This window comes from Heterodontus francisci, chromosome 18, assembly GCF_036365525.1.
Source record: "Heterodontus francisci isolate sHetFra1 chromosome 18, sHetFra1.hap1, whole genome shotgun sequence".
NCBI classification, from domain to species: domain Eukaryota; kingdom Metazoa; phylum Chordata; class Chondrichthyes; order Heterodontiformes; family Heterodontidae; genus Heterodontus; species Heterodontus francisci.
This window is the reverse complement of record NC_090388.1, coordinates 78,472,850-78,499,285: the sequence shown is the minus strand read 5'-3', so window position 1 is coordinate 78,499,285 and position 26,436 is coordinate 78,472,850. Positions and strand designations below refer to the sequence as shown.

The 26,436-nt window shown below is 44.3% G+C and overlaps 1 protein-coding gene across 1 annotated transcript in view; it reads left to right on the top strand.

Annotated features, from left to right (window-relative positions):
• The first annotated feature begins 5,026 nt into the window (after positions 1-5,026).
• hipk2 (homeodomain interacting protein kinase 2) overlaps positions 5,027-26,436 on the top strand; it is a 270,628-nt gene continuing 249,218 nt past the window's right edge. The window contains 1 exon segment of the mRNA XM_068051058.1: positions 5,027-5,735. Coding sequence (XP_067907159.1) covers positions 5,717-5,735 — 19 coding nt within the window. The 5' untranslated portion in view covers positions 5,027-5,716.

Genomic DNA, 26,436 nt, shown 5'->3' with positions numbered 1-26,436 from the left:
GCACAAGTTGGAAAGATAATTTAAGTTTGCCAATGACTTCAAATTAGAGAGCATGGCAAAGAATGAGGAAGAATGCAGTAAAACAAACAAATTAAGCCGAGTGGGCAGATGTAGCAGACGCAATTCAGTGTAGAGAAATGTGAAGTACGTTTTTGAAAAAGAACAGTGAAAGAAAGTGGACACTAAACAGTAAGATTTGTAACACAGCAAAGGAACATGGAGATCTAGTGGTGCAGATATACATAGATCTTTTGAGTTGAGGGCTGGGAAGGCCAAATAAAGGGATTTATACAGGACATTGAACATAAAGGCAAGACAGTAACCTTCAATTTATACAAGCCATTGGTTAGACCACATTTGGACTACTGTGTGAAGTTTTGAGCATTGCATTGCAGGAAAAGTATTAGAAAATTAGCAAGTCTGCTGTTCTGGGCCCCAAAAGGAAAGTTTAGGTTTCCTATAGCAAGGGATCCCACCTTTCCCTTTCCATCAGACCCACTCGAAACCCCCTTCCCACGACTTACCTTCTTGCCGGCCAGACTCCTGCTGTTCAAACCTCTGCTCCTGCCCACAGGCCAGCTGCCACTTCATGCCCGCTCTGTGCAGGCAGCTGACCAGACACTTCCCCTGCCCCCAATTCCCAAATATCACTCTCACTTTAAAATCCCCATCCTAACTTAAGCCTGGCCCTTCTAACCAGAATGGCTTGGCACTCAACTGAGTGAATCCTTCACTTACATTTGGGCAAATGTAGGCTCAAGGCCACACGTGAAAATGAGATGGTGGATCCTGTCGGTGGTTCCCCGAGCAGACTGCCAAAGTCATTTGGCAGAATGCCTCATCACCAGAAGTTTCAAACAAGCACTAAGACGTAGCTTGGCTGGTGGTGAGAAGGGCCCACCCATCAGATCCTTCCTGCACGCCCGGAATCTTACCACCTCTGCACGCTGCCCTCGAGGTGGCTATGGTGGGGAAGAGACTGTTGCCCACCTCCATCTGGACTGTGCCTGTGCAAAGATGGTGTGGAAAGATATGCTGTGGTTTTTGTCAAGGTTCATCCCAAGCAGCTCAGTAACACAAGAGTCTGTGCTATACTGGCTGTTCCCAGGGACGCACATCGAGATAAACATCAACTGTTGATGGAGGACCATCAATTCAGTGAAAGACGCTCTTTGGTCTGCCCGAAACTTGCTAGTCTTGCAGTGCAAAGAGTTGTCCACGACCGAGTGTTGCAGACTGGCACATTCCAAGGTCCAGGACTACATGCTGAGGAATGCACTAAAGCGTGGGTCAGCCGTCACAAAGGTTCAATGGGGAAAGACCACTGTGTAAAGTCCTCCTGACAAAGTGAACTGAGGGGCTGGACCCATGGAAAACCCCTCAGGCTGTAGACACCGAATATGGTTTTGCTGTAAAATGTACATTGTATGTAAAATAGAATGGAAGGGTTGTGAGGCAACGCAATCCTGTATTGAAGAAAACTGATTTCCTTTGCACTTTCTGGGATGTCAACTTGGAGCTGTTTGAACTGTTTTGTAACGCATTTTTTTTTTTCACAGAATTTTATGAATAAAGTATATTTTTGAGAAAAAAAGGAACTGTAGGCTTAATTTAGACAGTACATGCAGCTCCCAGATTCATCCATATGCATTTCCTGATTTATATTTTCCCCACCCTTGAACTGAAAAATGACACTTCTGTCTTCTATATATTCATTTTATTCTTCACTTTAATGATTTGAGCTCTCAGATTTCTCTTCGTGGCTCTTGTAGATCTCAGTGCAAATTAGCTTTTTGTTTTGTTCACTTTGGGTGTTTTTTTTTGTTTGTGTTATGTGCTCATCCAGGTGACAGCTCTTACCACTGGAGAATGCAGCACTTTCTATCTTGGACAGTCAATAGACCACCGGAGCATTTGAAAAGTGACCTACTTGGCTCGAGATAGCTTTCTGTTTCCCAGCCCCAGTGACTTGACTTGTATCAACTAGAAGCCAATCCATCATGAATAAAAATTTTTGACATTTTTCAGTTTGATGTTATTAAATTAATGTTAATAACACCTGACAGATTGTGTTCAGCTCCCAATGCATCTTGCGTTGTCGTGCATCACTGGTCATGAATATGTCACTAGACTGAGTGATCTTTCTAGGTCTTCTCCAGTTCCTGCCAATGGGAGGTCCCCCAACCCACTCAACCCCACCTTTCTCTGTCCTCCCATGAAAATCCTGACTCTTGCTGGTTTACATCTCCATGGGTATTGGGTGTCATGCTAACTTTGCCACGTGACTATTTTTAGTGTGTGAGTGAGACAGTAATCGCTAGTAAACATCTCACCAAACTCAAACCTATCATCGTGCAACATCTACTTTAAGCACTAGATAACAATCAGGTACAGTTACCTCGGCTGATCTAACATAAAGCTGTTTGGGACATCCTGATGTCATGAAAGCCACTATATTTTTCTTTCTTATTGGGCAAAGCCACACAGAAGATTCCAGATTCGATCGCTGGTTTCTGTTGCGTTAAATGATATCAAGGTGTAACCGTAATTGACTCGAGCTGGAGGGAGCAAGAGCCAGGAATCTAATTCCAAAACACTATCCAGTGACACCTGCTGGAAGGTCAGGTGATGATAGATCAGGCTAAGCTCTGATGACCTCTGGGACAACTGGCCTTTCTTGTGTTGACTGTGCAGGCTAAAGCAAGACGATGGCCACTTGGATGAGATATGAGGAGCTGCTATGGAACTGACTCTCACTCACCCACACACTCACGCACATGCTCTCACACACACACACACACACACACACACACACATACACATATAGAGTTCTAGAAGTTACAGGACATCGGTCAAGATCTAGTCATTTCTCTTCCTTCCTGAGTGATGATGCAACTACTACCCGAAATCTCAAGTATCTCGACACAGACTGAGGGCTGAAGTGTTTCTGGCGTGTATGACTCAGTCACACACTGCTTTAATAAACTCAACTAATGGGGATAGCCATTGGGAGCAGGATCATAAGCCGACTGTATTTCAGCCTGAAATCCTGAATCTGTATCTCCCGATCCATAAAAATCAGAATAATTCCTCACAATATTCTGATTCTCAAAAATTGTTCCCTCACCCTCTGTCTGCTTCTTCCTTGGCTGGCAATGATCTTGCGTCACTGCCAGCAGTAAGTGAGCAGGAAGGGATGTGCTATTTCCTGGTGCCAGTTTTCTCCTGAAAGCACCATCCCTTTGTTGTGGTACAGCTCCTCAGGAGCAGGCACTTGCCCATGGCCACTCTTCACATGTGAGCCTTGCTGTTTCTCACTGGTGGGTGTTTGCGGCGTTGGAACTATAGCACCTTTAACATAGTAACACATGTCAGGGCACTTCACAGGAGCATAATTGGACAACAATTGACAATGCCAAAGAAGGAGACATTAGGACAGGTGACTAAATGATTGGTCAAAGAGGTAGGTTTTAAGCAGAATCAGGACAGAGTTAGAGAGGTGGAAAGGTTTAGGAAGGGAATTAGACAGCTGAAGGCGTGGCCACCAATGGTGGTGCGATTAAAATCCGGGATGCTTAAGAGGCCAAAGTTGGATGAAAGCAGAGATCTCGGAGGGTTGGAGGAGATTGCATAGATTAGGAAAGGCGAGGCCATGGAGGGATTTGAACATAAGGACGAGAATTTTAAACCCATTGACTCATAAATTTGACAAACATATGGAAAAAAGGTACTTTGGCAAAACACTCTTGCACGACAGTCAACCTTTGTTGTTTCAGTTGAGATGTTTCAACATTAAGCAGCACCAAAGAGCAAAACAGTAACCAGTCTGTTTAACAGCCCCTCATTACCTCTCAATGCGTCAAGCTGCATTACACAGTCAACTACTTTGGAATGCAGTCACTGCTATTTTTGAAGGCAGCCAATGCATGCACAGAATGATCCCCAAAACAGCAAGAAACGATTAACCTGTTTAAATTTTATTTTTGCTTGCATGTGTTGGCTGAGGGAGGAATGTTGGCCAAGATGCCAGGAGATCTCCCTCTCATTACTCGAACAGTGCTACTAGATCCTTTTACCCTGTACCAGTGGTACACCCCCGATTAAACCAGAGATTCCAGGCCGATTGATTCCCCAGTGCTGCAGAAAATCTTAACTCTCACCACCCTCACCAATTCCATGCTGTCAACATGCTACACTTTGAGAGGTGTAATGGCAATGGCCTTTGAATAAAGATGGAATAGAAATCTCACACAGCAAGAAATGCACCTCCCAAACACTTGAACTCCACCACCTAGAAGGCCAAGAGCAGCAGACATATGGGAACACCGTTACCACTAAGTTCGCCACCATGTCACACGACATCCTGATCTAGACAAATATCACCTGCCGTTACTTCACTGTCGCTGGGTTAAAATCCCTGAAACTTCCTACCTAACAAAACTACGGGTGCAGTTTCACCACCGAGCCTGCAGCAGTTCAAGAAGGTGGCTCATCACCCCCCCTCCCCCTCCCCCTTTCACAAGAGCGATTAGATATGCAATAAATGCTGATCTTGCAGTGATGCCCACATGTGGTGAATGACTAAAAAAGAACATAAACTATCGTACTTATGCACACGCATGGAAGACAAAAGAACGCACATTGAAATAGCACCCTACACAACCTAAGGGCGTCCCAAAGCACTTTACAGTCAACGAATTACTTCTGAAGTGTAGTTACTGTTGTAATGTAGGAAACGAGGCAGCCAATTTGCGCAAAGCAATCTCTCACAAACAGCGATGTGATAATGACCAGATCATCTGGTTCCAGCTGTTGAGTGACGGATTACATATTGGACGATTAAATGCATTGATTTACTTTAATAAATAAAATTACATTTCCCCGTTCGTAGCCCAGAAAGCAAAGAGTTAAAGTGTCCAATTTGGATGGGCAAGCATCACTCCATCTCTGGCTCATCCCTATTTCCATTTGTTGTATCTCTCTTTGCGTCACATTCGCCCTCAGCCTCTAGCAGTCGAAAGAAGAACGGGTGCAGGGATAATTCCCCTTCAGTTTCTTTGCTGGAGCTATCGATTCCGTCCCCTTCGTCCACCGCAGTGATCACATCCCAACACCTTCTGTACCTCCTCCCTCCCTCCTCCACCTCCCCCCCCCCCCTAAAAAGAGGCGATCAAAAACTCATTGCAAAGAGAGTTGGGGCTGGAAAGCAAAGTTGCTCAGCTCGTTCCTAAAGGGTTTTTTTTTCGGGAGAGATCGACTGCATAGGCAGTTGATGTCTCTCCGGCTCTCTGGTTTCTGCTTGTAAGTTTGCAGAAACCCTACAGACATGTTGTCTAGAAGGTAAAAAGAAAATCGCAATTGGGCTCATTTAAAAAAAAATCCCGAGACACAAAGTAGCAGATCCGTATGTGGGACTCGAACTGGATTCTTGCAGGGTCTCCGGTGTCTTGTACTTGGGGGGGGGGGGGGGGGGGAGAGGGAGGGAGAGAGGACCTTGCTTGAAAGAAGAGCGTTCAATGACCGATTTTGCAAGAGTTTTCTCCCCACCAATGTCTCTCTCTCTCCCTCTCTCCCTGGATGAATCGGAACAGTGATGCAGCCAGGGACTTACAGTCCAAATTAATCCAGCACAATATGGCAGATCTACACCGTGTTTAACAACGAGAGGAGCAACTGGCTTTGTATTCTGCCATGCATAGCACACAGCATTGCACCGATGGCCCCGATGTACCAAGGTAAGACTTGAAATTAACACACACACACAGACCTCTCTCAATCTCCTCTCTTATTTTCTTGTCATTTAAATCAGCTGGTAGTTGAGGATGGGAAGTCTGTGTGGAGTGAGGCGAGGAGGTTCATTTTGAAGGGATGGGGGGGGGGGGGCGGTCAGTTTCCAGATTCTGGGCTGGAAACTCGCTCTGTTTGCTTGCAGAAACCGAAAGGAGACTTCACTGGGTTCAAGTGAAACTGACACTGGGCATTTCACAGGGAGCTTGCTTGTTATTGTTGAGGGGTCTAGACTCTGGCAGCCTGGACCCGATTGGTTTGGATCTCCAGTCTAATGGATTTGTAAAAATATCAAATCAGCAAATGTCAGTTTACGGATATCCCCCTCTGGTTTAATTTTGGTGGAAGAGTGAATTTGTGTTTCACGTGAATCTACTTCTCATTATATATAAAAAAAGGAAAACATGGGAAAATTGCTGAAATGATTAATTTCACAGATCTGATTCACAGGGCGAATAACAAGTGAGGAAACTTTGCGTGCGTGTGAAAGTCCCATTGATTTACGGGTGAATAGTTGGAAGGATTTCCTGGTGATAGCGGGGCTTGGATTAAACACTAGGAGACAAAGGAATGTCTTAAAGGGGGGCTGTGGAAGCAGAGCAACTCTGTTCAAAATTCTGGGTTTTTTTTGTTGCAAAGCGCTGTTTATTTTGGTTGTTATACCGCTATGTCATTTTCAGCAGAAATAAATCCCGAATCTGCTCACAAGTGTCTTTTCAAACCAGCAGTTTGTTGGAAGCGAATGTAATTGCACAGGGAGAGGACACAGCCAGTGTACAAAAACTATCTGGCTTCTGAAATAATTGTCTCTGAAACCGCCACCTGCCGCCCCCTGTTGGCCGAATCTACCGTGATTTCGATGCTTGTCTCTGCTCGATATGTGGCCGCTGGACTCTTTTTTGGGGGTTTCCTTTATTTCAGTGATGCTTTGCTGTGATTTATTACTGCAGTTGTCCCCAAATATTAGTCCAAGTCTTTCTGCGTCTAAGCAGGTTGCTGTGCATTTTCAAACAGTTGTCCCGTTGCAGATCTAGCGTGCGTACATATTCCATTATTATCTGTAACTGTTAATGTTTGAAGGAAACTATCATATTTGCAATTTCCTTCTTGTTAGAGGAATAAATAAAACCTTTCCGAGTTTGAAACCCCAGCTTGTAAATTCTGCTGACAAATGCATTTTTAAAAAAGTATTCACATATTCACTGGAATGACACTATGATTCCCACTGATCATTGGTTTGTTCAACGTGATAAAGATTCCTCCTCCCTCGCGTTAATAAAACTCACTTTAAACATCGTGGGTTTCGGGTGGTGCAGGACTTGTAGATATCAGGTGAATGGAATTAAATGAAGCTGAGCTCGAGGAAGAGCTTGGGTTAGCTGAACCAAAATGCCAGTTGAAAGCTAGCAAAAAAAAATCTTTACCATGTACCGACAAATGGATTAATCTCAGTCACGGTACAACAGTGCAAATTCCAACTTTCATCAAGACTCCTGCAGAGTATTTTTTCAAACTTTTCTCTCCGGGGAGCTCCGAGCAAATGTTAGTACATTCACAGGGACCCTCACCTCTGTAAATATTACCATGTTCATGGAGACCCCTCTCAGGGGTTCACATATTAACAGGTTCACAGACACCTCATTTTGTAAATATTAATACACTCCCCTCCCCCCATCTGTAAATATTAACATGCACACAGGGGCTCTCTGTAAATTTCAACAGGCACACAGAGACCCCCACCTCTGTAAATATTAACTCTCACAGAGACCCCCACCTCTGTAAATATTAACTCTCACAGAGACCTCCACCTCTGTAAATATTAACTCTCACAGAGACCTCCACCTCTGTAAATATTAACTCTCTCTCAAAGACCCCCACCTCTGTAAATATTAACTCTCACAGAGACCTCCACCTCTGTAAATATTAATTCTGACAGAGACCTCCACCTCTGTAAATATTAACTCTCCCTGAGACCCCCACGTCTGTAAATATTAACTCTCAGAGACCTCCACCTCTGTAAATATTAACTCTCTCTCAGAGACCCCCACCTCTGTAAATATTAACTCTCACAGAGACCCCCACCTCTGTAAATATTAACTCTCTCAGAGAAACCCCACCTCTGTAAATATTAACTCTCTCACAGAAACCCCACCTCTGTAAATATTAACTCTCTCAGAGAAACCCCACCTCTGTAAATATTAACTCTCTCACAGAAGCCCCACCTCTGTAAATATTAACTCTCTCACAGAAACCCCACCTCTGTAAATATTAACTCTCACAGAGACCCCCACCTCTGTAAATATTAACTCTCACAGAGACCCCCACCTCTGTAAATATTAACTCTCTCTCAGAGACCCCCACCTCTGTAAATATTAACTCTCTGAGACCTCCACCTCTGTAAATATTAACTCTCTGAGACCTCCACCTCTGTAAATATTATCAGTCACAGAGACCTCCACCTCTGTAAATATTAACTCTCACAGAGACCTCCACCTCTGTAAATATTAACAGTCACAGAGACCTCCACCTCTGTAAATATTAACTCTCACAGAGACCTCCACCTCTGTAAATATTAACTCTCTCAGAGACCTCCACCTCTGTAAATATTAACTCTCTCAGAGACCTCCACCTCTGTAAATATTAACTCTCACAGAGACCTCCACCTCTGTAAATATTAACTCTCTCAGAGACCTCCACCTCTGTAAATATTAACTCTCTCAGAGACCTCCACCTCTGTAAATATTAACTCTCTCAGAGACCTCCACCTCTGTAAATATTAACTCTCACAGAGACCTCCACCTCTGTAAATATTAACTCTCACAGAGACCTCCACCTCTGTAAATATTAACTCTCACAGAGACCCCCACCTCTGTAAATATTAACTCTCACAGAGACCCCCACCTCTGTAAATATTAACTCTCACAGAGACCTCCACCTCTGTAAATATTAACTCTCACAGAGACCTCCACCTCTGTAAATATTAACTCTCACAGAGACCTCCACCTCTGTAAATATTAACTCTCTCTCAAAGACCCCCACCTCTGTAAATATTAATTCTGACAGAGACCTCCACCTCTGTAAATATTAATTCTGACAGAGACCTCCACCTCTGTAAATATTAACTCTCCCTGAGACCCCCACGTCTGTAAATATTAACTCTCAGAGACCTCCACCTCTGTAAATATTAACTCTCTCTCAGAGACCCCCACCTCTGTAAATATTAACTCTCACAGAGACCCCCACCTCTGTAAATATTAACTCTCTCAGAGAAACCCCACCTCTGTAAATATTAACTCTCTCACAGAAACCCCACCTCTGTAAATATTAACTCTCTCACAGAAACCCCACCTCTGTAAATATTAACTCTCTCACAGAAGCCCCACCTCTGTAAATATTAACTCTCTCACAGAAACCCCACCTCTGTAAATATTAACTCTCACAGAGACCCCCACCTCTGTAAATATTAACTCTCACAGAGACCCCCACCTCTGTAAATATTAACTCTCTCTCAGAGACCCCCACCTCTGTAAATATTAACTCTCTGAGACCTCCACCTCTGTAAATATTAACTCTCTGAGACCTCCACCTCTGTAAATATTATCAGTCACAGAGACCTCCACCTCTGTAAATATTAATTCTCTCAGAGACCTCCACCTCTGTAAATATTAACTCTCTCAGACCTCCACCTCTGTAAATATTAACTCTCTCAGAGACCCCCACCTCTGTAAATATTAACTCTCTCAGAGACCTCCACCTCTGTAAATATTAACTCTCTCAGAGACCTCCACCTCTGCAAATATTAACTCTCTCAGAGACCTCCACCTCTGTAAATATTAACTCTCTCAGAGACCTCCACCTCTGTAAATATTAACTCTCTGAGACCCCCACCTCTGTAAATATTAACTCTCACAGAGAAACCCCACCTCTGTAAATATTAACTCTCACAGAGACCTCCACCTCTGTAAATATTAGCTCTCACAGAGACCTCCACCTCTGTAAATATTAATTCTGACAGAGACCTCCACCTCTGTAAATATTAACTCTCTCTGAGACCCCCACGTCTGTAAATATTAACTCTCACAGACACCTCCACCTCTGTCAATATTAACTCTCTCTGAGACCCCCACCTCTGTAAATATTAACTCTCACAGAGACCCCCACCTCTGTAAATATTAACTCTCTCAGAGAAACCCCACCTCTGTAAATATTAACTCTCTCAGAGAAACCCCACCTCTGTAAATATTAACTCTCTCAGAGACCCCCACCTCTGTAAATATTAACTCTCTCACAGAAACCCCACCTCTGTAAATATTAACTCTCACAGAAACCCCACCTCTGTAAATATTAACTCTCACAGAGACCTCCACCTCTGTAAATATTAACTCACTCAGAGACCTCTACCTCTGTAAATATTAACTCTCTCTCAGAGACCTTCACCTCTGTAAATATTAACTCTCTCTCAGAGACCCCCACCTCTGTAAATATTAACTCTCTCAGAGACCCCCACCTCTGTAAATATTAACTCTCTCAGAGACCCCCACCTCTGTAAATATTAACTCTCACAGAGACCTCCACCTCTGTAAATATTAACTCTCACAGAGACCCCCACCTCTGTAAATATTAACTCTCTCAGAGACCACCACCTCTGGAAATATTAACTCTCACAGAGACCTCCACCTCTGTAAATATTAACTCTCTCAGAGACCTCCACCTCTGTAAATATTAACTCTCTCAGAGACCCCCACCTCTGGAAATATTAACAATCACAGAGACCCCCACCTCTGTAAATATTAACTCTCACAGAGACCCCCACCTCTGTAAATATTAACTCTCACAGAGAAACCCACCTCTGTAGATATTAACTCTCACAGAGACCCCCACCTCTGTAGATATTAACTCTCACAGAGACCCCCACCTCTGTAGATATTAACTCTCACAGAGACCCCCACCTCTGTAGATATTAACTCTCACAGAGACCCCCACCTCTGTAGATATTAACTCTCACAGAGACTCCCACCTCTGTAAATATTAACTCTCACAGAGACCCCCACCTCTGTAAATATTAACTCTCTCTCAGAGACCTCCACCTCTGTAAATATTAACTGTCACAGAGACCTCCACCTCTGTAAATATTAACTCTCACACAGACCTCCACCTCTGTAAATATTAACTCTCTCTCAGAGACCCCCACCTCTGTAAATATTAACTCTCACAGAGACCCCCACCTCTGTAAATATTAACTCTCTCTCAGAGACCTCCACCTCTGTAAATATTAACTCTCTGAGACCCCCACCTCTGTAAATATTAACTCTCTGAGACCCCCACCTCTGTAAATATTAACAGTCACAGAGACCCCCACCTCTGTAAATATTAACAGTCACAGAGACCCCCATCTCTGTAAATATTAACTCTCACAGAGACCTCCACCTCTGTAAATATTAACTCTCTCTCAAAGACCCCCACCTCTGTAAATATTAACTCTCACAGAGACCTCCACCTCTGTAAATATTAACTCTCTCTCAAAGACCCCCACCTCTGTAAATATTAACTCTCTCACAGAGACCCCCACCTCTGTAAATATTAACTCTCACAGAGACCTCCACCTCTGTAAATATTAACTCTCTCAGAGACCCCCACCTCTGGAAATATTAACAGTCACAGAGACCCACACCTCTGTAAATATTAACTCTCACAGAGACCCCCACCTCTGTAAATATTAACTCTCACAGAGACCCCCACCTCTGTAAATATTAACTCTCACAGAGACCTCCACCTCTGTAAATATTAACTCTCACAGAGACCCCCACCTCTGTAAATATTAACTCTCTCTCAGAGACCTCCAGCTCTGTAAATATTAACAGTCACAGAGACCTCCACCTCTGTAAATATTAACAGTCACAGACCTCCACCTCTGTAAATATTAACTCTCTCTCAGAGACCTCCAGCTCTGTAAATATTAACAGTCACAGAGACCTCCACCTCTGTAAATATTAACAGTCACAGACCTCCACCTCTGTAAATATTAACTCTCTCTCAGAGACCCCCACCTCTGTAAATATTAACTCTCTCTCAGAGACCTCCACCTCTGTAAATATTAACTCTCACAGAGACCTCCACCTCTGTAAATATTAACTCTCTCTCAGAGACCTCCAGCTCTGTAAATATTAACAGTCACAGAGACCTCCACCTCTGTAAATATTAACAGTCACAGACCTCCACCTCTGTAAATATTAACTCTCTCTCAGAGACCCCCACCTCTGTAAATATTAACTCTCACAGAGACCCCCACCTCTGTAAATATTAACTCTCACAGAGACCCCCACCTCTGTAAATATTAACTCTCTCAGAGACCTCCACCTCTGTAAATATTAACTCTCTCACAGAGACCCCCACCTCTGTAAATATTAACTCTCACAGAGACCTCCACCTCTGTAAATATTAACTCTCTCTCAAAGACCCCCACCTCTGTAAATATTAACTCTCACAGAGACCTCCACCTCTGTAAATATTAACTCTCTCTCAAAGACCCCCACCTCTGTAAATATTAACTCTCTCACAGAGACCCCCACCTCTGTAAATATTAACTCTCACAGAGACCTCCACCTCTGTAAATATTAACTCTCTCAGAGACCCCCACCTCTGGAAATATTAACAGTCACAGAGACCCCCACCTCTGTAAATATTAACTCTCACAGAGACCCCCACCTCTGTAAATATTAACTCTCACAGAGACCCCCACCTCTGTAGATATTAACTCTCACAGAGACCTCCACCTCTGTAAATATTAACTCTCACAGAGACCCCCACCTCTGTAAATATTAACTCTCACAGACCCCCACCTCTGTAAATATTAACTCTCACAGAGACCTCCACCTCTGTAAATATTAACTCTCTCTCAGAGACCTCCAGCTCTGTAAATATTAACAGTCACAGAGACCTCCACCTCTGTAAATATTAACAGTCACAGACCTCCACCTCTGTAAATATTAACTCTCTCTCAGAGACCCCCACCTCTGTAAATATTAACTCTCACAGAGACCCCCACCTCTGTAAATATTAACTCTCACAGAGACCCCCACCTCTGTAAATATTAACTCTCTCAGAGACCTCCACCTCTGTAAATATTAACTCTCTCACAGAGACCCCCACCTCTGTAAATATTAACTCTCACAGAGACCTCCACCTCTGTAAATATTAACTCTCTCTCAAAGACCCCCACCTCTGTAAATATTAACTCTCACAGAGACCCCCACGTCTGTAAATATTAACTCTCACAGATACCTCCACCTCTGTAAATATTAACTCTCTCTCAGAGACCCCCACCTCTGTAAATATTAACTCTCTCAGAGAAACCCCACCTCTGTAAATATTAACTCTCTCAGAGACCCCCACCTCTGTAAATATTAACTCTCTCAGAGAAACCCCACCTCTGTAAATATTAACTCTCACAGAGACCTCCACCTCTGTAAATATTAACAGTCACAGAGTCCTCCACCTCTGTAAATATTAACTCTCACAGAGACCCCCACCTCTGTAAATATTAACTCTCACAGATAACTCCAGCTCTGTAAATATTAACTCTCACAGAGACCCCCACCTCTGTAAATATTAACTCTCACAGAGACCCCCACCTCTGTAAATATTAACTCTCTCAGAGACCCCCACCTCTGGAAATATTAACAGTCACAGAGACCCCCACCTCTGGAAATATTAACAGTCACAGAGACCCCCACCTCTGTAAATATTAACTCTCACAGAGACCCCCACCTCTGTAAATATTAACTCTCTCAGAGACCCCCACCTCTGTAAATATTAACTCTCTCAGAGACCCCCACCTCTGTAAATATTAACTCTCTCACAGAAACCCCACCTCTGTAAATATTAACTCTCACAGAGACCTCCACCTCTGTAAATATTAACAGTCACAGAGTCCTCCACCTCTGTAAATATTAACTCTCTCAGAGACCCCCACCTCTGTAAATATTAACTCTCACAGAGACCCCCACCTCTGTAAATATTAACTCTCACAGAGACCCCCACCTCTGTAAATATTAACTCTCACAGAGACCTCCACCTCTGTAAATATTAACTCTCACAGAGACCTCCACCTCTGTAAATATTAACAGTCACAGAGACCTCCACCTCTGTAAATATTAACTCTCTCAGAGACCTCCACCTCTGTAAATATTAACTCTCACAGAGACCCCATTTTGTAAATATTAATACACTCACAGGGATGCACATCTGTAAATATTAATCTGCACACAGGGACCTTGTGTACACATTAACGTGCTCACAGGGATACATAACTGTAAATATTACCCATGCTCATGGAGACCCCTCTCAGTAAATATTAACAGGTTCACAGACACCCCATTTTTAAAATATTAATACACTCACAGGGATGCACAACTGTAAATATTAACAAGCTGACAGTGACGCCCCTCTGTAAATATTAACATGCTCACTGAGACCTCCTGAATTATTAAATGCACCCTCTTCGTGAATATTAACACACTCACAGGGACATCCCATCTGGAAACATTAACACACTTACAAGGACCTCCATCTGTAAATATTAATATGTTTACAGGGACCCCCCTATGAATATTAACACCCTCACTGGACCTCTCCCCACTGCTGTGTAAGTATTAACACACTCACAGGGATACCCATCTGTAAATATTAACACACTCACAAGGATGCCCCCCCCCCCCCTCCCAATATTAACATGCTCACGTTACCCTCTGTAAATATTAATGCACTCACGGGGACTCCACACCCACACGTAAATATTAACACAATAACCATACATAACGATTTTTATGACCTCAGGAGGTTTCAAAGTGCTTTGCAGCCCATGAATTGCTTTTGAAATGTAGTTGCATATGTAATGTAGAGAAATTCAGGAGCCAATTTATGCCCAGCAAGGTCCCATAAACAACAATGAGATAAATTCCTATTAAATCTTTTTTGCTGATGTTAGCTGAGAGCGAAGTATTGGCCCAAACTCCCCTGCTCTTCTTTGAATACTGCTCTAGGATCTTTCACATCCAGCCACACTGGTTCAGCCTCAACTGGAGTGTTCTGTCCAATTCTGGGCACCACACTATAGCAAGGATGTGAAGAGATTGGAGAGGGTGGGAAAAGATTTACAAAAATGGTTCCCAGGATGAGGGACTTCAGTTACGAGGATAGAATGGAGAAGTGGGGACTGTTTACCTTAGGAAAGGGAAGGTTGAGAGGAGATTTGATGGAGGTGTTCAAAATCATCAGTGGTCTGGACAGAGTACATAGGGAGATTCCCATTGGTGGAAGGATCGTGAACCAGAGGACTTTGATTAATAGTGATTAGCAGAAGAAGCAGTGGCGACATGAGGAAAATCTTTTTAACAGCGTGGTTTGAGGGCTCTCCGCTTCTTCCTTGAACAGAGGCCCAACCAGTCCCCATCCACCACCACCCTCCTCCGCCTGGCTGAACTTGTTCTCATATTGAACAACTGCTCCTTCAACTCCACTCATTTCCCTCAAGTAAAAGGTGTTGCTATGGGTACCCGCATGGGTCCTAGTTAATCCTGTCTTTTTGTGGGATATGTCGAAGATTCCTTGTTCCAGTCCTACTCAGGCCCCCTCCCCCAACTCTTTTTCCGGTACATTGATGACTGTATCGGTGCCGTTTCCTCCTCCTGCCAGGAACTAGAAAACTTTATTAACTTTGCTTCTAATTTCCACCCTTCTCTCACCTTTACATGGTCCATCTCCGACACTTTCCTTCCCTTCCTCAACTTCCCTGTCTCCATCTCTGGGGATAGGCTGTCTACGAATATTCATTACAAGCCCACTGACTCCCACAGCTACCTCGACTACACTTCTTCACACCCTGCCTCCTGTAAGGACTCCATTCCATTCTCCCAGTTTCTCCGTCTCCGACGCATCTGCTCTGATGATGCTACCTTCCATGACAGCGCTTCTGATATGTCTTCCTTTTTCCTCAACCGGGGATTCCCCCCCACTGTGGTTGACAGGGCCCTCAACCGTGTCCAGCCCATTTCCCGCACCTCTACCCGCACCCCTTCCCCTCCCTCCCAGAACCGTGACAGGGTTCCCCTTGTCCTCACTTTCCACCCCATCAGCCTCCAGATCCAAAGGATCATCCTCTGCCATTTCCGTTAAATCCAGCGTGATGCCACTACCAAATGCATCTTCCCCTCCCTTCCACTGTCAGCATTCCGAAGGGATCGTTCCCTCCACGACACCTTGGTCCATCTTCCATTACCCCCACTACCTCATCCCCTTCCCATTGCACCTTCCCCTGCAATCGCAGGAGGTGTAATACCTGCCCATTTACATCCTCTCTCCTCACTATCCCAGGCCCCAAACACTCCTTTCAGGTGAAGCAGCGATTTACTTGTACTTCTTTCAATGTAGTATACTGTATTCGCTGCTCACAGTGTGGTCTCCTCTACATTGGGGAGACCAAACGCAGACTGGGTGACCGCTTTGCGGAACCTCTCCGCTCAGTCCGCAAGCAGGACCCTGAGCTTCCGGTTGCTTGCCATTTCAAAACTTCCCCCCCCACCCCCTGCCCCGCACCCCCCCACAGCCGCTCTCATGCTCACATCTCTGTCCTGGGATTGCTGCAGTGTTCCACTGAACATCAACGCAAGCTTGAGGAACAGCATCTCATTTACCGATTAGGCACACTATAGCCTGCCAGACTGAACATTGAGTTCAATAATTTCAGAGCATGACTGGTTCCCCTTTTTATGCTTAGTTATTTTTTCTTTTTTTCTTTTTTTTATTTGGTTATTTTATTTTAGGTTTTTTAGTTTGTTTCCACTGTGCTTCCCCACCGTTTTGTTTTTTTTAATGTGTTTTTTTTATTTTTGTGCTTCGAGTGCTCTGTGCTTTACAGTCATTCACACCCTCTCTGCACTAACGCTTTGTCTTTCAGCACACCATTAACATACCGTTCGCCTTTGTTCCATGACCTTCTGATCAGTTATTCTCTGTCCTAACCTATCCGATCAACACCTTCACCTGTGTTATCTCTTGCCCCACCCCCACTTTACTTGCTTAAAACCTTTTACATTTCTAATATTTGTCAGTTCTGAAGAAGGGTCTCTGACTAGAAACGTTAACTCTGTTTCTCTCTGCACAGATGCTGCCGGACTTGCTGAGTATTTCCAGCATTTCTTGTTTTTATTTCAGATTTCCAGCGTCTGCAGTATTTTGCTTTTATCTTTTTAATACAGTGTTTGGTTAGGATCTGGAATGCACTGCCTGAGAGTGTGGCGAAGGCAGATACAATCGTGGCTTTCAAGACAATTGTATAATTAGCTGAAAAGGAAAGATTTGCAGGGATACAGGAAAAAAGCAGGGGAGTGGGGCTAGTTGAGTTGCTTTTGCAGAGAGGCAGCGTGGACATGGACAGGATGGGCTGAATGGCCTCCTTTTGTGCTATAACCATGATTCTAAGAGGTTTTAACATCTCTTCCAAAGACGGCACCTCCCAACAGTGATGCGTTCCCTCAGTACTGCAGTGTAGTGTCAACCTGGATTATGCACTCAGCTCTCGAGCATGGCGCTCAAACCAACAACCTACTGACTCAGAGGCGGGAGTGGTACAATTGAGGCAAGGCTGTAGGATCAGAACAAAAGGAAAATACTGTGGATCCTGGAAACATGAAATAAAAACAGAAAATGTTGGAAATACTGAGCAGGTCTGGCAGCATCTGTGGAGCAAGAAACGGAGTTAACGTTTCAGGTCGATCTGTTTTTATTGCTGTAGGATCAAAATCTGGGAACTGCTGATTATCTGCCAATGTCCATTGGGAGCAGGGAATCCTTCATTTTGGGCAATATGTGGCCTCTGATATAATGAAAAGAGCTATTGGCATGGAATAGTGACTTGTATGCTGGTTCGAGTCAGTGGAAAGACTGAAAGTGTGAAGGGAAAGATGGTCGTGGCAGAATGCTGACAATTTGTGATTCTGTGTAGTGCCATTAACAATGGGAAAATAACCCAAGGAATGTAAAGATGGCAGTGAACAAAGTCTGGGCGAAGTGATTGATGGTGTTGTTTGGAGGATTGGGAGAGAAGTGTAGCAATGTGTAGAGGGTTTGGGAAGATAATTCCAGAGTGCAGGAGTGTGATGACACTGATACTGGAGTGGAAGATAAGGTTTGGCTGATGAGGAGAAATGCACAGAAGACCAGAGTCAGAAGGGCCTTTGGGGGGGTGGGGGGTGGGGGGGATGCAGAATGGAAAATACTATCAGCAGTTGGGATTTCACTGCCTCTTGCCTCAGTGTGCAATTGGTGGAATTGACTTTTAGTTCATGTTGGACAAGCTGCAGCGTGGCAAGAGGAGGGAACCAAACCCACTCTGCCTATGTATTGCAAGGAGTTCCAAATGTTGAGATGGTCCTAAATATAATGTCAGGCCCTGAAACCAATCCCAGAGATGGAATGGAACCCATGGTTACTCAAGATGGCACTGCTTTTATTACATATGTCACCATCCTTTCTAATGAAAGAACTTGCATTTATTTAGTACCTTTCACAACCTTAGGACATCCCAAAGTGCTTTACAGTCAATGAGGTACTTTTAAATCATAGTCATTGTTGTATAGTAGCGAATGGTGCAGCCAGTTTGCACACAGCGAAGTCCCATAAGCAGAAATGTGATAATCATCAGATAATCTGCCTTTACTGATGTTGTTTGAGTGGTAAATACTGGTCAGGTAGTGCTGGCAAGAGCTCCGACTTTAGGAAAAAGAGACAGGCAGAGACTCTGGATCAAACCTGGGGTCCTCCTGTGCTGTAGGGCTCAGTACTACATAGAGCAATGTGTTCACTCATGGTGCAGCCAGTTTGCACACAGCAAAGTCCCATAAGCAGAAGTGTGATAATCATCAGATAATCTGCAGGGATAGGTGTGCTGTAGGAGTACAGTAGAATATTAATGATGTTGCATGTTGTCAAGACAGAGCTGAGGGGACTTTACTCTGCATCTCGCAGCACTGTACCTGACCGTGGATTGTTTAATGCCTTCTCTTGTCAGAAAGGGTTAATCCCTCACCTAATGAAAACAAAAAAAAAAGAAATAAAGCAGGGAAAAGTAATATTCCAAAAATTGGAAGGCTTGACTGTGCTTTGCCTTTGATTAGCATGTTGTATTTTGCAACTTAAAGAAGCAATAGGAATTTTTAAATAGAATGGATATATGCATTGTTAGGGAGTTAAAGTTGTCAAGGAAATAACAGAGAAAGAGTGTCGTCTTGAAAGGCTTTGTAATGATGATGTTGGAGGGATCAGTGGATATTGGGATGGTGTGGTACTGCACTGTGTTGTGTAGGCCAGGCAGATCCCAGTTTGGAATCCATCTCCCTGCCTGAGTTATATGAGATATGTAAGATTCAAACTATCTGTTCTGCTGCTTCCCTCCCTTCCCCTAGTCCACCAGGCCAAATTTTCTCTCAGGCTGCCCCTTAACCCTGCCCCAGTTGTTGCCGGGGGAGGTGGTGGAAGCAGGTACCATAGAGACGTTTAAGAGGCATCTTGACAAATACATGAATAGGATAGGAATAGAGGGATACGGACCCCGGAAGTGCAGAAGGTTTTAGTTTAGGCAGGCATCAAGATCGGCGCAGGCTTGGAGGGCCAAATGGCCTGTTCCTGTGCTGTACTGTAGTGTACTGTTCTTTGTTCTAGCCTAAACTTGCATCTTTCTCCAGTTTCTTTCCAATCTCATCTCATTTCCTCTCCAAGGTTATCTTGTCCTTCTGTTCCCTCGACTCAATTCCCGCTAAACTGCTGGCGACCAAACTACCCTTCCTGGCCCCCTTGTTAGTTGGTAATTTTAATGGTGTTCTCTCCTCAGTTACTGTCCGTCTCCCCTTCAAACCTGTCATTATCACCCCTCTCATCAACAACCCCTCCATCCTTTGCAAATTACCACCCCATCTCCAAATCATCCTTTCCTCTCCAAAATCCTTGAATGTGTTGTCTCCTCCCAAATCTGTGCCCCACTCTATGTTTGAATCCCTCCAATCAGGTTTCTGCCCGTGCTACAGTACCAAATAGCTCTTATCAAAGTCACAAATGGCATGCGGTGTGACTGTAACAAAGGTAAACTATCCCTCCTCGTTCTTCCCAAACTGCCTGCAGTCTTTGGTTGACCACGCCATCTTTTTCCAACTCTTCTTCAGTGTCATCCAGATTCTATTCTTATCTATCTAATCGTAGCCAGAGAATCACCTGCAAAGGCTTCTCTTCCCGCTGCCATACTGATACCTCTGGTGTCCTCCAAGGATCTATACTTGGCCTTTTCTTATTTCTCATCTACATGCTGCTCCTCAGAGACATCATCTGACATCAGGTTCCACATGTACGCTGACAGCAGCCATCTCTAACTCACCAACAGCTCTCTTGACCCCCTCCACTATCTCTAAATTGTTAGACTGCTTGTTCAAGTACTGGATGGGTAAGAATTTCCTCCAACTACTATTGGGAAAACCAAAGCCATTTTCGTTTGTCCCCACCATAAACTTAATTCCCTAGTTACTGACTCTGCCCATAAGTATGTAAAAAGGAAGAGAGTAGCAAAAATAAATGTGGGTCCCCGTAGAGGTTGGCACAGGAGAAATTATAATGGGGAATAAGAAAATGGCTGAGATGTTAAACATTTTGTCTGTCTTCACAGTAAAAGACACAAAAAGCACACTAGAAATTGTGGGAACCAAGGGTCTAAGAGAATCAGGAACTAAAAGTAATTAATATTAATAAAGAAGTATTGGAGAAATTAATGGGACTAAAAGCCAACAAATTCCCAGGAACAGATGGCCCACATCCTAGGGTTCTAACAGAGGTAGCGGCAGAGATATTCAATGCTTTGGTTGTGATTTTCCAAAATTCCCTTGATTCTGGAACAGTCCCAGTGGATTGGAAGTTAGAAAATGTAACACTGCTAAACAAGAAAGGAGTGAGAGAGAAAACGGCAAACTACAGGCCAGTTAGCCTGACAACAGTCATTGGGAAAATGCTGGAATCCATTATTAAGGAAGTGGTAAATGGGCACTTAGAAAATCATATAATGATTAAGCAGAGTAAGCCTGGCTTTATGAAAGGGAAATTGTGTTTGACAAATCTGTTCGAGTTTTTTGAGGATTTAATCTGCAGCGTAGATAAAGGGGAACCAGTGGATGTCATACATTTGGATATTCAAACGGCATTCGATAAGTTGCCTCATGAGAGGTTGTTACACAAGATTAGGGCTCATGGGATTGGTGATAATATATTAGCATGGATGGAGGATTGGTTAAAAGACAGAAAACAAACAGTAAGAATAAATGGAAATACTCAGCAGGTCTGGCAGCCTCTATAGCGAGAGAAACACAGTTAATGTTTCAGGTCAATAACCTTTCATCAGAACTGGGAAAAGTTAGAAATGCAATAGGCTTTAAGCAGATGAAATGGGGGAGGGTGGAAAAAAGAACAAAAGGGAAGGTCTGTGGTAGGCCGGAAGACAGGAGATATTAAATGACAAATGAGTTGGTGGTGCAGACCCAAATGTGTCTGCAAGCAGTGGGTAGCCATTTGAGTCAATTAAAGGGCCTAGTAAAGGCAGTCTCCCGACGCCGACTGGATTTTCCAACAGGCTGAGGCTGTAACCTGGAAAATGAATGGATGCGGCCATCATTAAAGTTAACCCCACCCCCGCCCACAGCTGCAATTGCCAGAGGGCTACAACTGAGGGTTCCTCCTCCACAGTGATGGTCTGGCAGCTGTAGCCACTTTTAATCTTTAATCTTTGAAAAATTCTTCAGAGGATGCCTCCATTTTGAGGCGTTCTCTCGTTCCCTGACCTACAACGGCATCTCTCACCTCTGATGGTGGTGTTGCCGATTTTTCAGTGCTGGAGGGCCTCCTATTAGCCATCCAGACTCAGGAGCTCACCTGCCATCCTTAATTGGATGGGGCGCCCAGAGTTGGCCACTTAATTGTCAGCATCCTTGAAAATCACCCTCTGTGTCCCAGCGCCGGCATTTTTGGATTCCTGACCTGCATTTCCTCCCGAGGTTGGGGTCGGGACCCGGGAACAAAAATTCAGCCCTTCAACTCTGTTTCTCTTTCCACAGATGCTGCCAGACCTGCTGAGTGTTTCCAGCATTTTCTCTTTTTACTTGCCTTGGAGGGGGTGCAAGAATGTTTATTAAATTGATTCCTGGATGAGAGGGCTGTCCGAAGAGGGGAGATTGAGTAGAATGGGCCTATACTATGTAGTTTAGAAGAATGTGAGGCGATCTCATTGAAACATATAAGATTGGGTGCTAAGAAGCTGTTTCCCTTGGTTGGAGAGTCTAGAACTAGAGGGCATAGTCTCAGGGTATGGGGGCTGCCTTTTCGGACTGAGAGGTGGAGAAATGTATTCACTCAGGGTTGTGAATCTTTGGAATTCTCTACCCCAGAGGGCCGTGGATACTCTGTCGTTTGGTATATTCAAGGCTGTGATTGATAGATTTTTAGACTCGAAGAGAATGGTCAGACAGGAAAGTGGAGTTGAGGTCAAAGATCTGCCACAATCATTGAATGGCGGAGCAGGCTCGAGGGGCAGTATGGCCTATTCCTGCTCATATTTCTTTGGTTGTTAGATTATCATGCTCTTCTGGCTGAACCAGACCATTCATGGTGTCGTATTTAACCCCAAGGTGAGCTTCCGACCACATATCCGCTCCATTGTCAAGACCGTTTACTTCTACTCCAAACCATCACCCAATTCTGCCACTGCTTCAGCTCAGCTGAAATCCTCATTCATCCTCTAGACTTGACTGTTCTAATACTGTCCTGACTGGCCTCCCATTTTCCACCCTCCATAAACTGGAGATCATCTACAACTCTGCTGCCCACATCCTAAATTGCATCAAGCCCCATTCAACCATCACCCCTTTGCTCACTGATATTGGCTCCCATCTGGAATGCTGAATTTTAAAATTCTCATTCTTGTTTAAAAATCCTTCCATGGCCTCACCCCCCCACCCCCCACCGCCCCCCTCATCTCTGTAAACTACTCCAGCCCTACAACCTGATCTCGCTGTGCTTCTGCAATACTTGTGCGTCCCCTATTTTAATCGTTCTGCCATTGGTAGCCATGCATTCAGCCGCCTAGACCCTAATCCCAGGAATTCCCTCCCTAAATCTCTTCCTCTCTTTCCTCCTTTAGGATGCCCTTTAAAACCTACCTTTTTGACCAAGCTTTTGGCCATCTGTCCTACTCTCTCCTTATGTGGCTCAGTGTCAAATTTTGTTTGATAATGCTCTTGTGTGACAGCTTAGGACATTTTACCACATCAAAGGTGCAATATAAATGCAAGTTGTTGTTATAATAGGACATTAGTTACAGCACTGCAATGGACCTTCAGGTCCTTGGTACATGACAGTCACCTGTACTGGGCAGTGCCTGTAACCGTGAAGGACTCGGCTGTGATGCACTTTGTAGTCGATTAACTTGTTGCTGTCAACTGGTCCTTCCGCTGTGTCTGGTCAAGTTTTAATTCCTCAATTCTGCCATGTCCAGTTATTTAAGCCCACAAGCGGATGTTGTCTTCAGCAATTTGGACTAGCATAAATTGAGGAAATATCTCTGTGAGCCTCTGAATGTTCTCTACGTTGACGGATATAAAGTGCAAGGATGTACAGCATGTAAATCCTGCAGGTGTCACATTGTACTTTCCAATACTTATTCGGAAATTGAAATGTTTACCTTGAGCACTTTTTTACACAAATGCTCATGGATATCTGGAGTTCTCTCCCCCAAAAGTCTATGGATGCTGTGGGTCAATTAAAAATGTCAAAACTGAGATCAATTGATTTTTTCACGTAATTGTATTAAGTGAAATTAAATTAAATACAGATCAGTCATAATTTAATTGAATGATGAAAAAGTCTTGAGGTGCTGTACAGCCTTCTTTTTTTTTTTCTTTATTCATTCACGGGATGTGGGCGTCACTGGCCAGGCCAGCATTTATTGCCCATCCCTGATTGCCCTTGAGAAGGTGGTGGTGAGCTGCCTTCTTGAACCGCTGCAGTCCATGTGGGGTAGGGTACACCCACAGTGCTGTTAGGAAGGGAGTTCCAGGATTTTGACCTAGCGACAGTGAAGGAATGGGGATATAGTTCCAAGTCAGGATGGTGTGTGACTTGGAGGGGAACTTGCAGGTGGTGGTGTTCCCATGTATTTGCTGCCCTTGTCCTTCTAGTTGGTAGAGGTCACGGGTTTGGAAGGTGCTGTCTAAGGAGCCTTGGTGCATTGCTGCAGTGCATCTTGTAGATGGAACACACTGCTGCCACTGTGCGTCGGTGGTGGCGGGAGTGAATGTTTGTAGATGGGGTGTCAATCAAGCGGGCTGCTTTGTCCTGGATGATGTCAAGCTTCTTGAGTGTTGTTGGAGCTGCACCCATCCAGGCAAGTGGAGAGTATTCCATCACACTCCTGACTTGTGCCTTGTAGATTGTGGACAGGCTTTGGGGAGTCAGGAGGTGAGTTACTCGCCTCAGGATTCCTAGCCTCTAACCTGCTCTTGTAGCCACGGTATTTATATGGCTACTCCAGTTCAGTTTTCGGTCAATGGTAGCCCCTAGGATGTTGATAGTGAGGGATTCAGCGATGGTAATGCCGCTGAATGTCAAGGGGAGATGGTTAGATTCTCTCTTGTTGGAGATGGTCATTGCCTGGCACTTGTGTGGCGCGAATGTTACTTGCCACTTATCAGCCCAAGCCTGGATATTGTCCAGGTCTTGCTGCATTTCTACACAGACTGCTTCAGTATCTGAGGAGTCACGAATGGTGCTGAACATTGTGCAATCATCAGTGAACATCCCCACTTCTGACCTTATGATTGTAGGAAGGTCATTGATGAAGCAGCTGAAGATGGTTGGGCCGAGGACACTACCCTGAGGAACTCCTGCAGTGATGTTCTGGAGCTCAGATGATTGACCTCCAACAACCACAACCGTCTTCCTTTGCGCTAGGTATGATTCCAGCCAGCGGAGGGTTTTCCCCCTGATTCCCATTGACCTCAGTTTTGATCTTATATTCCTTCCTATGCTCATTAGATTTGTTACTGCAGTGCTTCCTTTAGTGGTTCAACAATAACTGAATCAAACTGACCAGCAAGGTGCTCCGATTTGATCTCTTGTTTGCTGTTTGAGATTGCAGTAGGAGGTGCGAGGTTCGAGTAACAGAGGAAGGCTGTCCAGGGTTCTAGCTCCCCATCGTTTATTATTTCTGGTCACTGGGTCAAAATCCTGGAAATCCCTACCTAACAGCATTGTGGCAGCACCTTCACCGCACGACTGCAGCGATTCAATTTAAGGGACCACCGTTACCTTCTCATGGGCAACTAGGGACAGGCCATAAATGGCGGCCTTGTTAGCATTGCCCATTTCCCGAGAATGGAGGAAAGAATATCCAGTAACCCCTGCTGGAAGTGTGTGTGTATGGACAGCAGCTGAGAACAGGAGCAGATTCAAGTCTGATTATTTTTTTCTCCCCCACACTCCCATTTGAGTTTGGATGATGTGCAGGCAGAGTGTGGATATTGAGTTTTTGCATCAGGTAGCAGAGGGCGTTGAGCCCTGTAGAAATTTACCTTATTCCAAAAGATAAAATGAGAGGTTAAAAAGGAGAAGGAGAAACAAAAATTCTCTCGGCCAAAGTTCGGCACGAACTTCACCCTTTTGGTCACTGGTTGTATGGCTTGCTTAATCATTCTCGGGATGTGGGCTTGCTGGCAAAGCCAGCATTTATTACCCATCCACAATTGCCTTTGCGAAGGTGGTTGTGAGCTGCCTTCTTGAACCACTGCAATGTGGTTAGGTGTACCCACAGTTCTCTTAGAGGGAGTTCCAGGATTTTGACCCAGCAATTGGGAAGGAGCGGTGATATATTTCCAAGTCAGGATGGTGTGTGGTTTGGAGAGGAACTTGCAGGTGGTGGTGTTCCCATGCATCTGCTGCCCTTGCCCTTATAGGTGTTAGAGGTCGCGGGTTTGGGAAAAAATAGTTTCTTCTTACAGCAGCTCATGCTGATGATCAGCAGGTCCTTCTGCTTTTCAATCTGCCTCACATTTCTGTGTGCAAATGGCTACCAGCTGGATTGCAAATACAGAAAGCCCCTACTGTGAAACAAAACGAAGAGCACAGCTCACTGTCCTCTCCCAGTTTGCAGCTGATCTTTCTGTTTGTGCCCATCATGGTGTCTAATGGAGCTATCTACCATTTCCCAGTTTGAAACCCCACTGGTTGTACGGTTGGGTTTCCCTGACAGAGATTGTGCAAAGGAGAGGTTACAACTATCAGGAAAGACTGACCTGGCTCGGGCTAATTTCCCTCAAAAAGAGAAGACTGAGGGTGACCTGATAATAGTCTTTCAAATTATGTAGAGGTTCAATAGGGTAGATGTAGAGAAGATGTTTCCATTTGTGGGTGAGACTAGAACTACAGGCCATAAATATAAGATAGCCACTAATAAACCTAATAGGGAATTCAGGAGAAATTTATTTGCCTAGAGAATGGTGAGAAAGTGGACCTCGCTACCATATTGAGGGAACTAGTACAGATGCATTTAAGGGAAAACTTAATATGAGG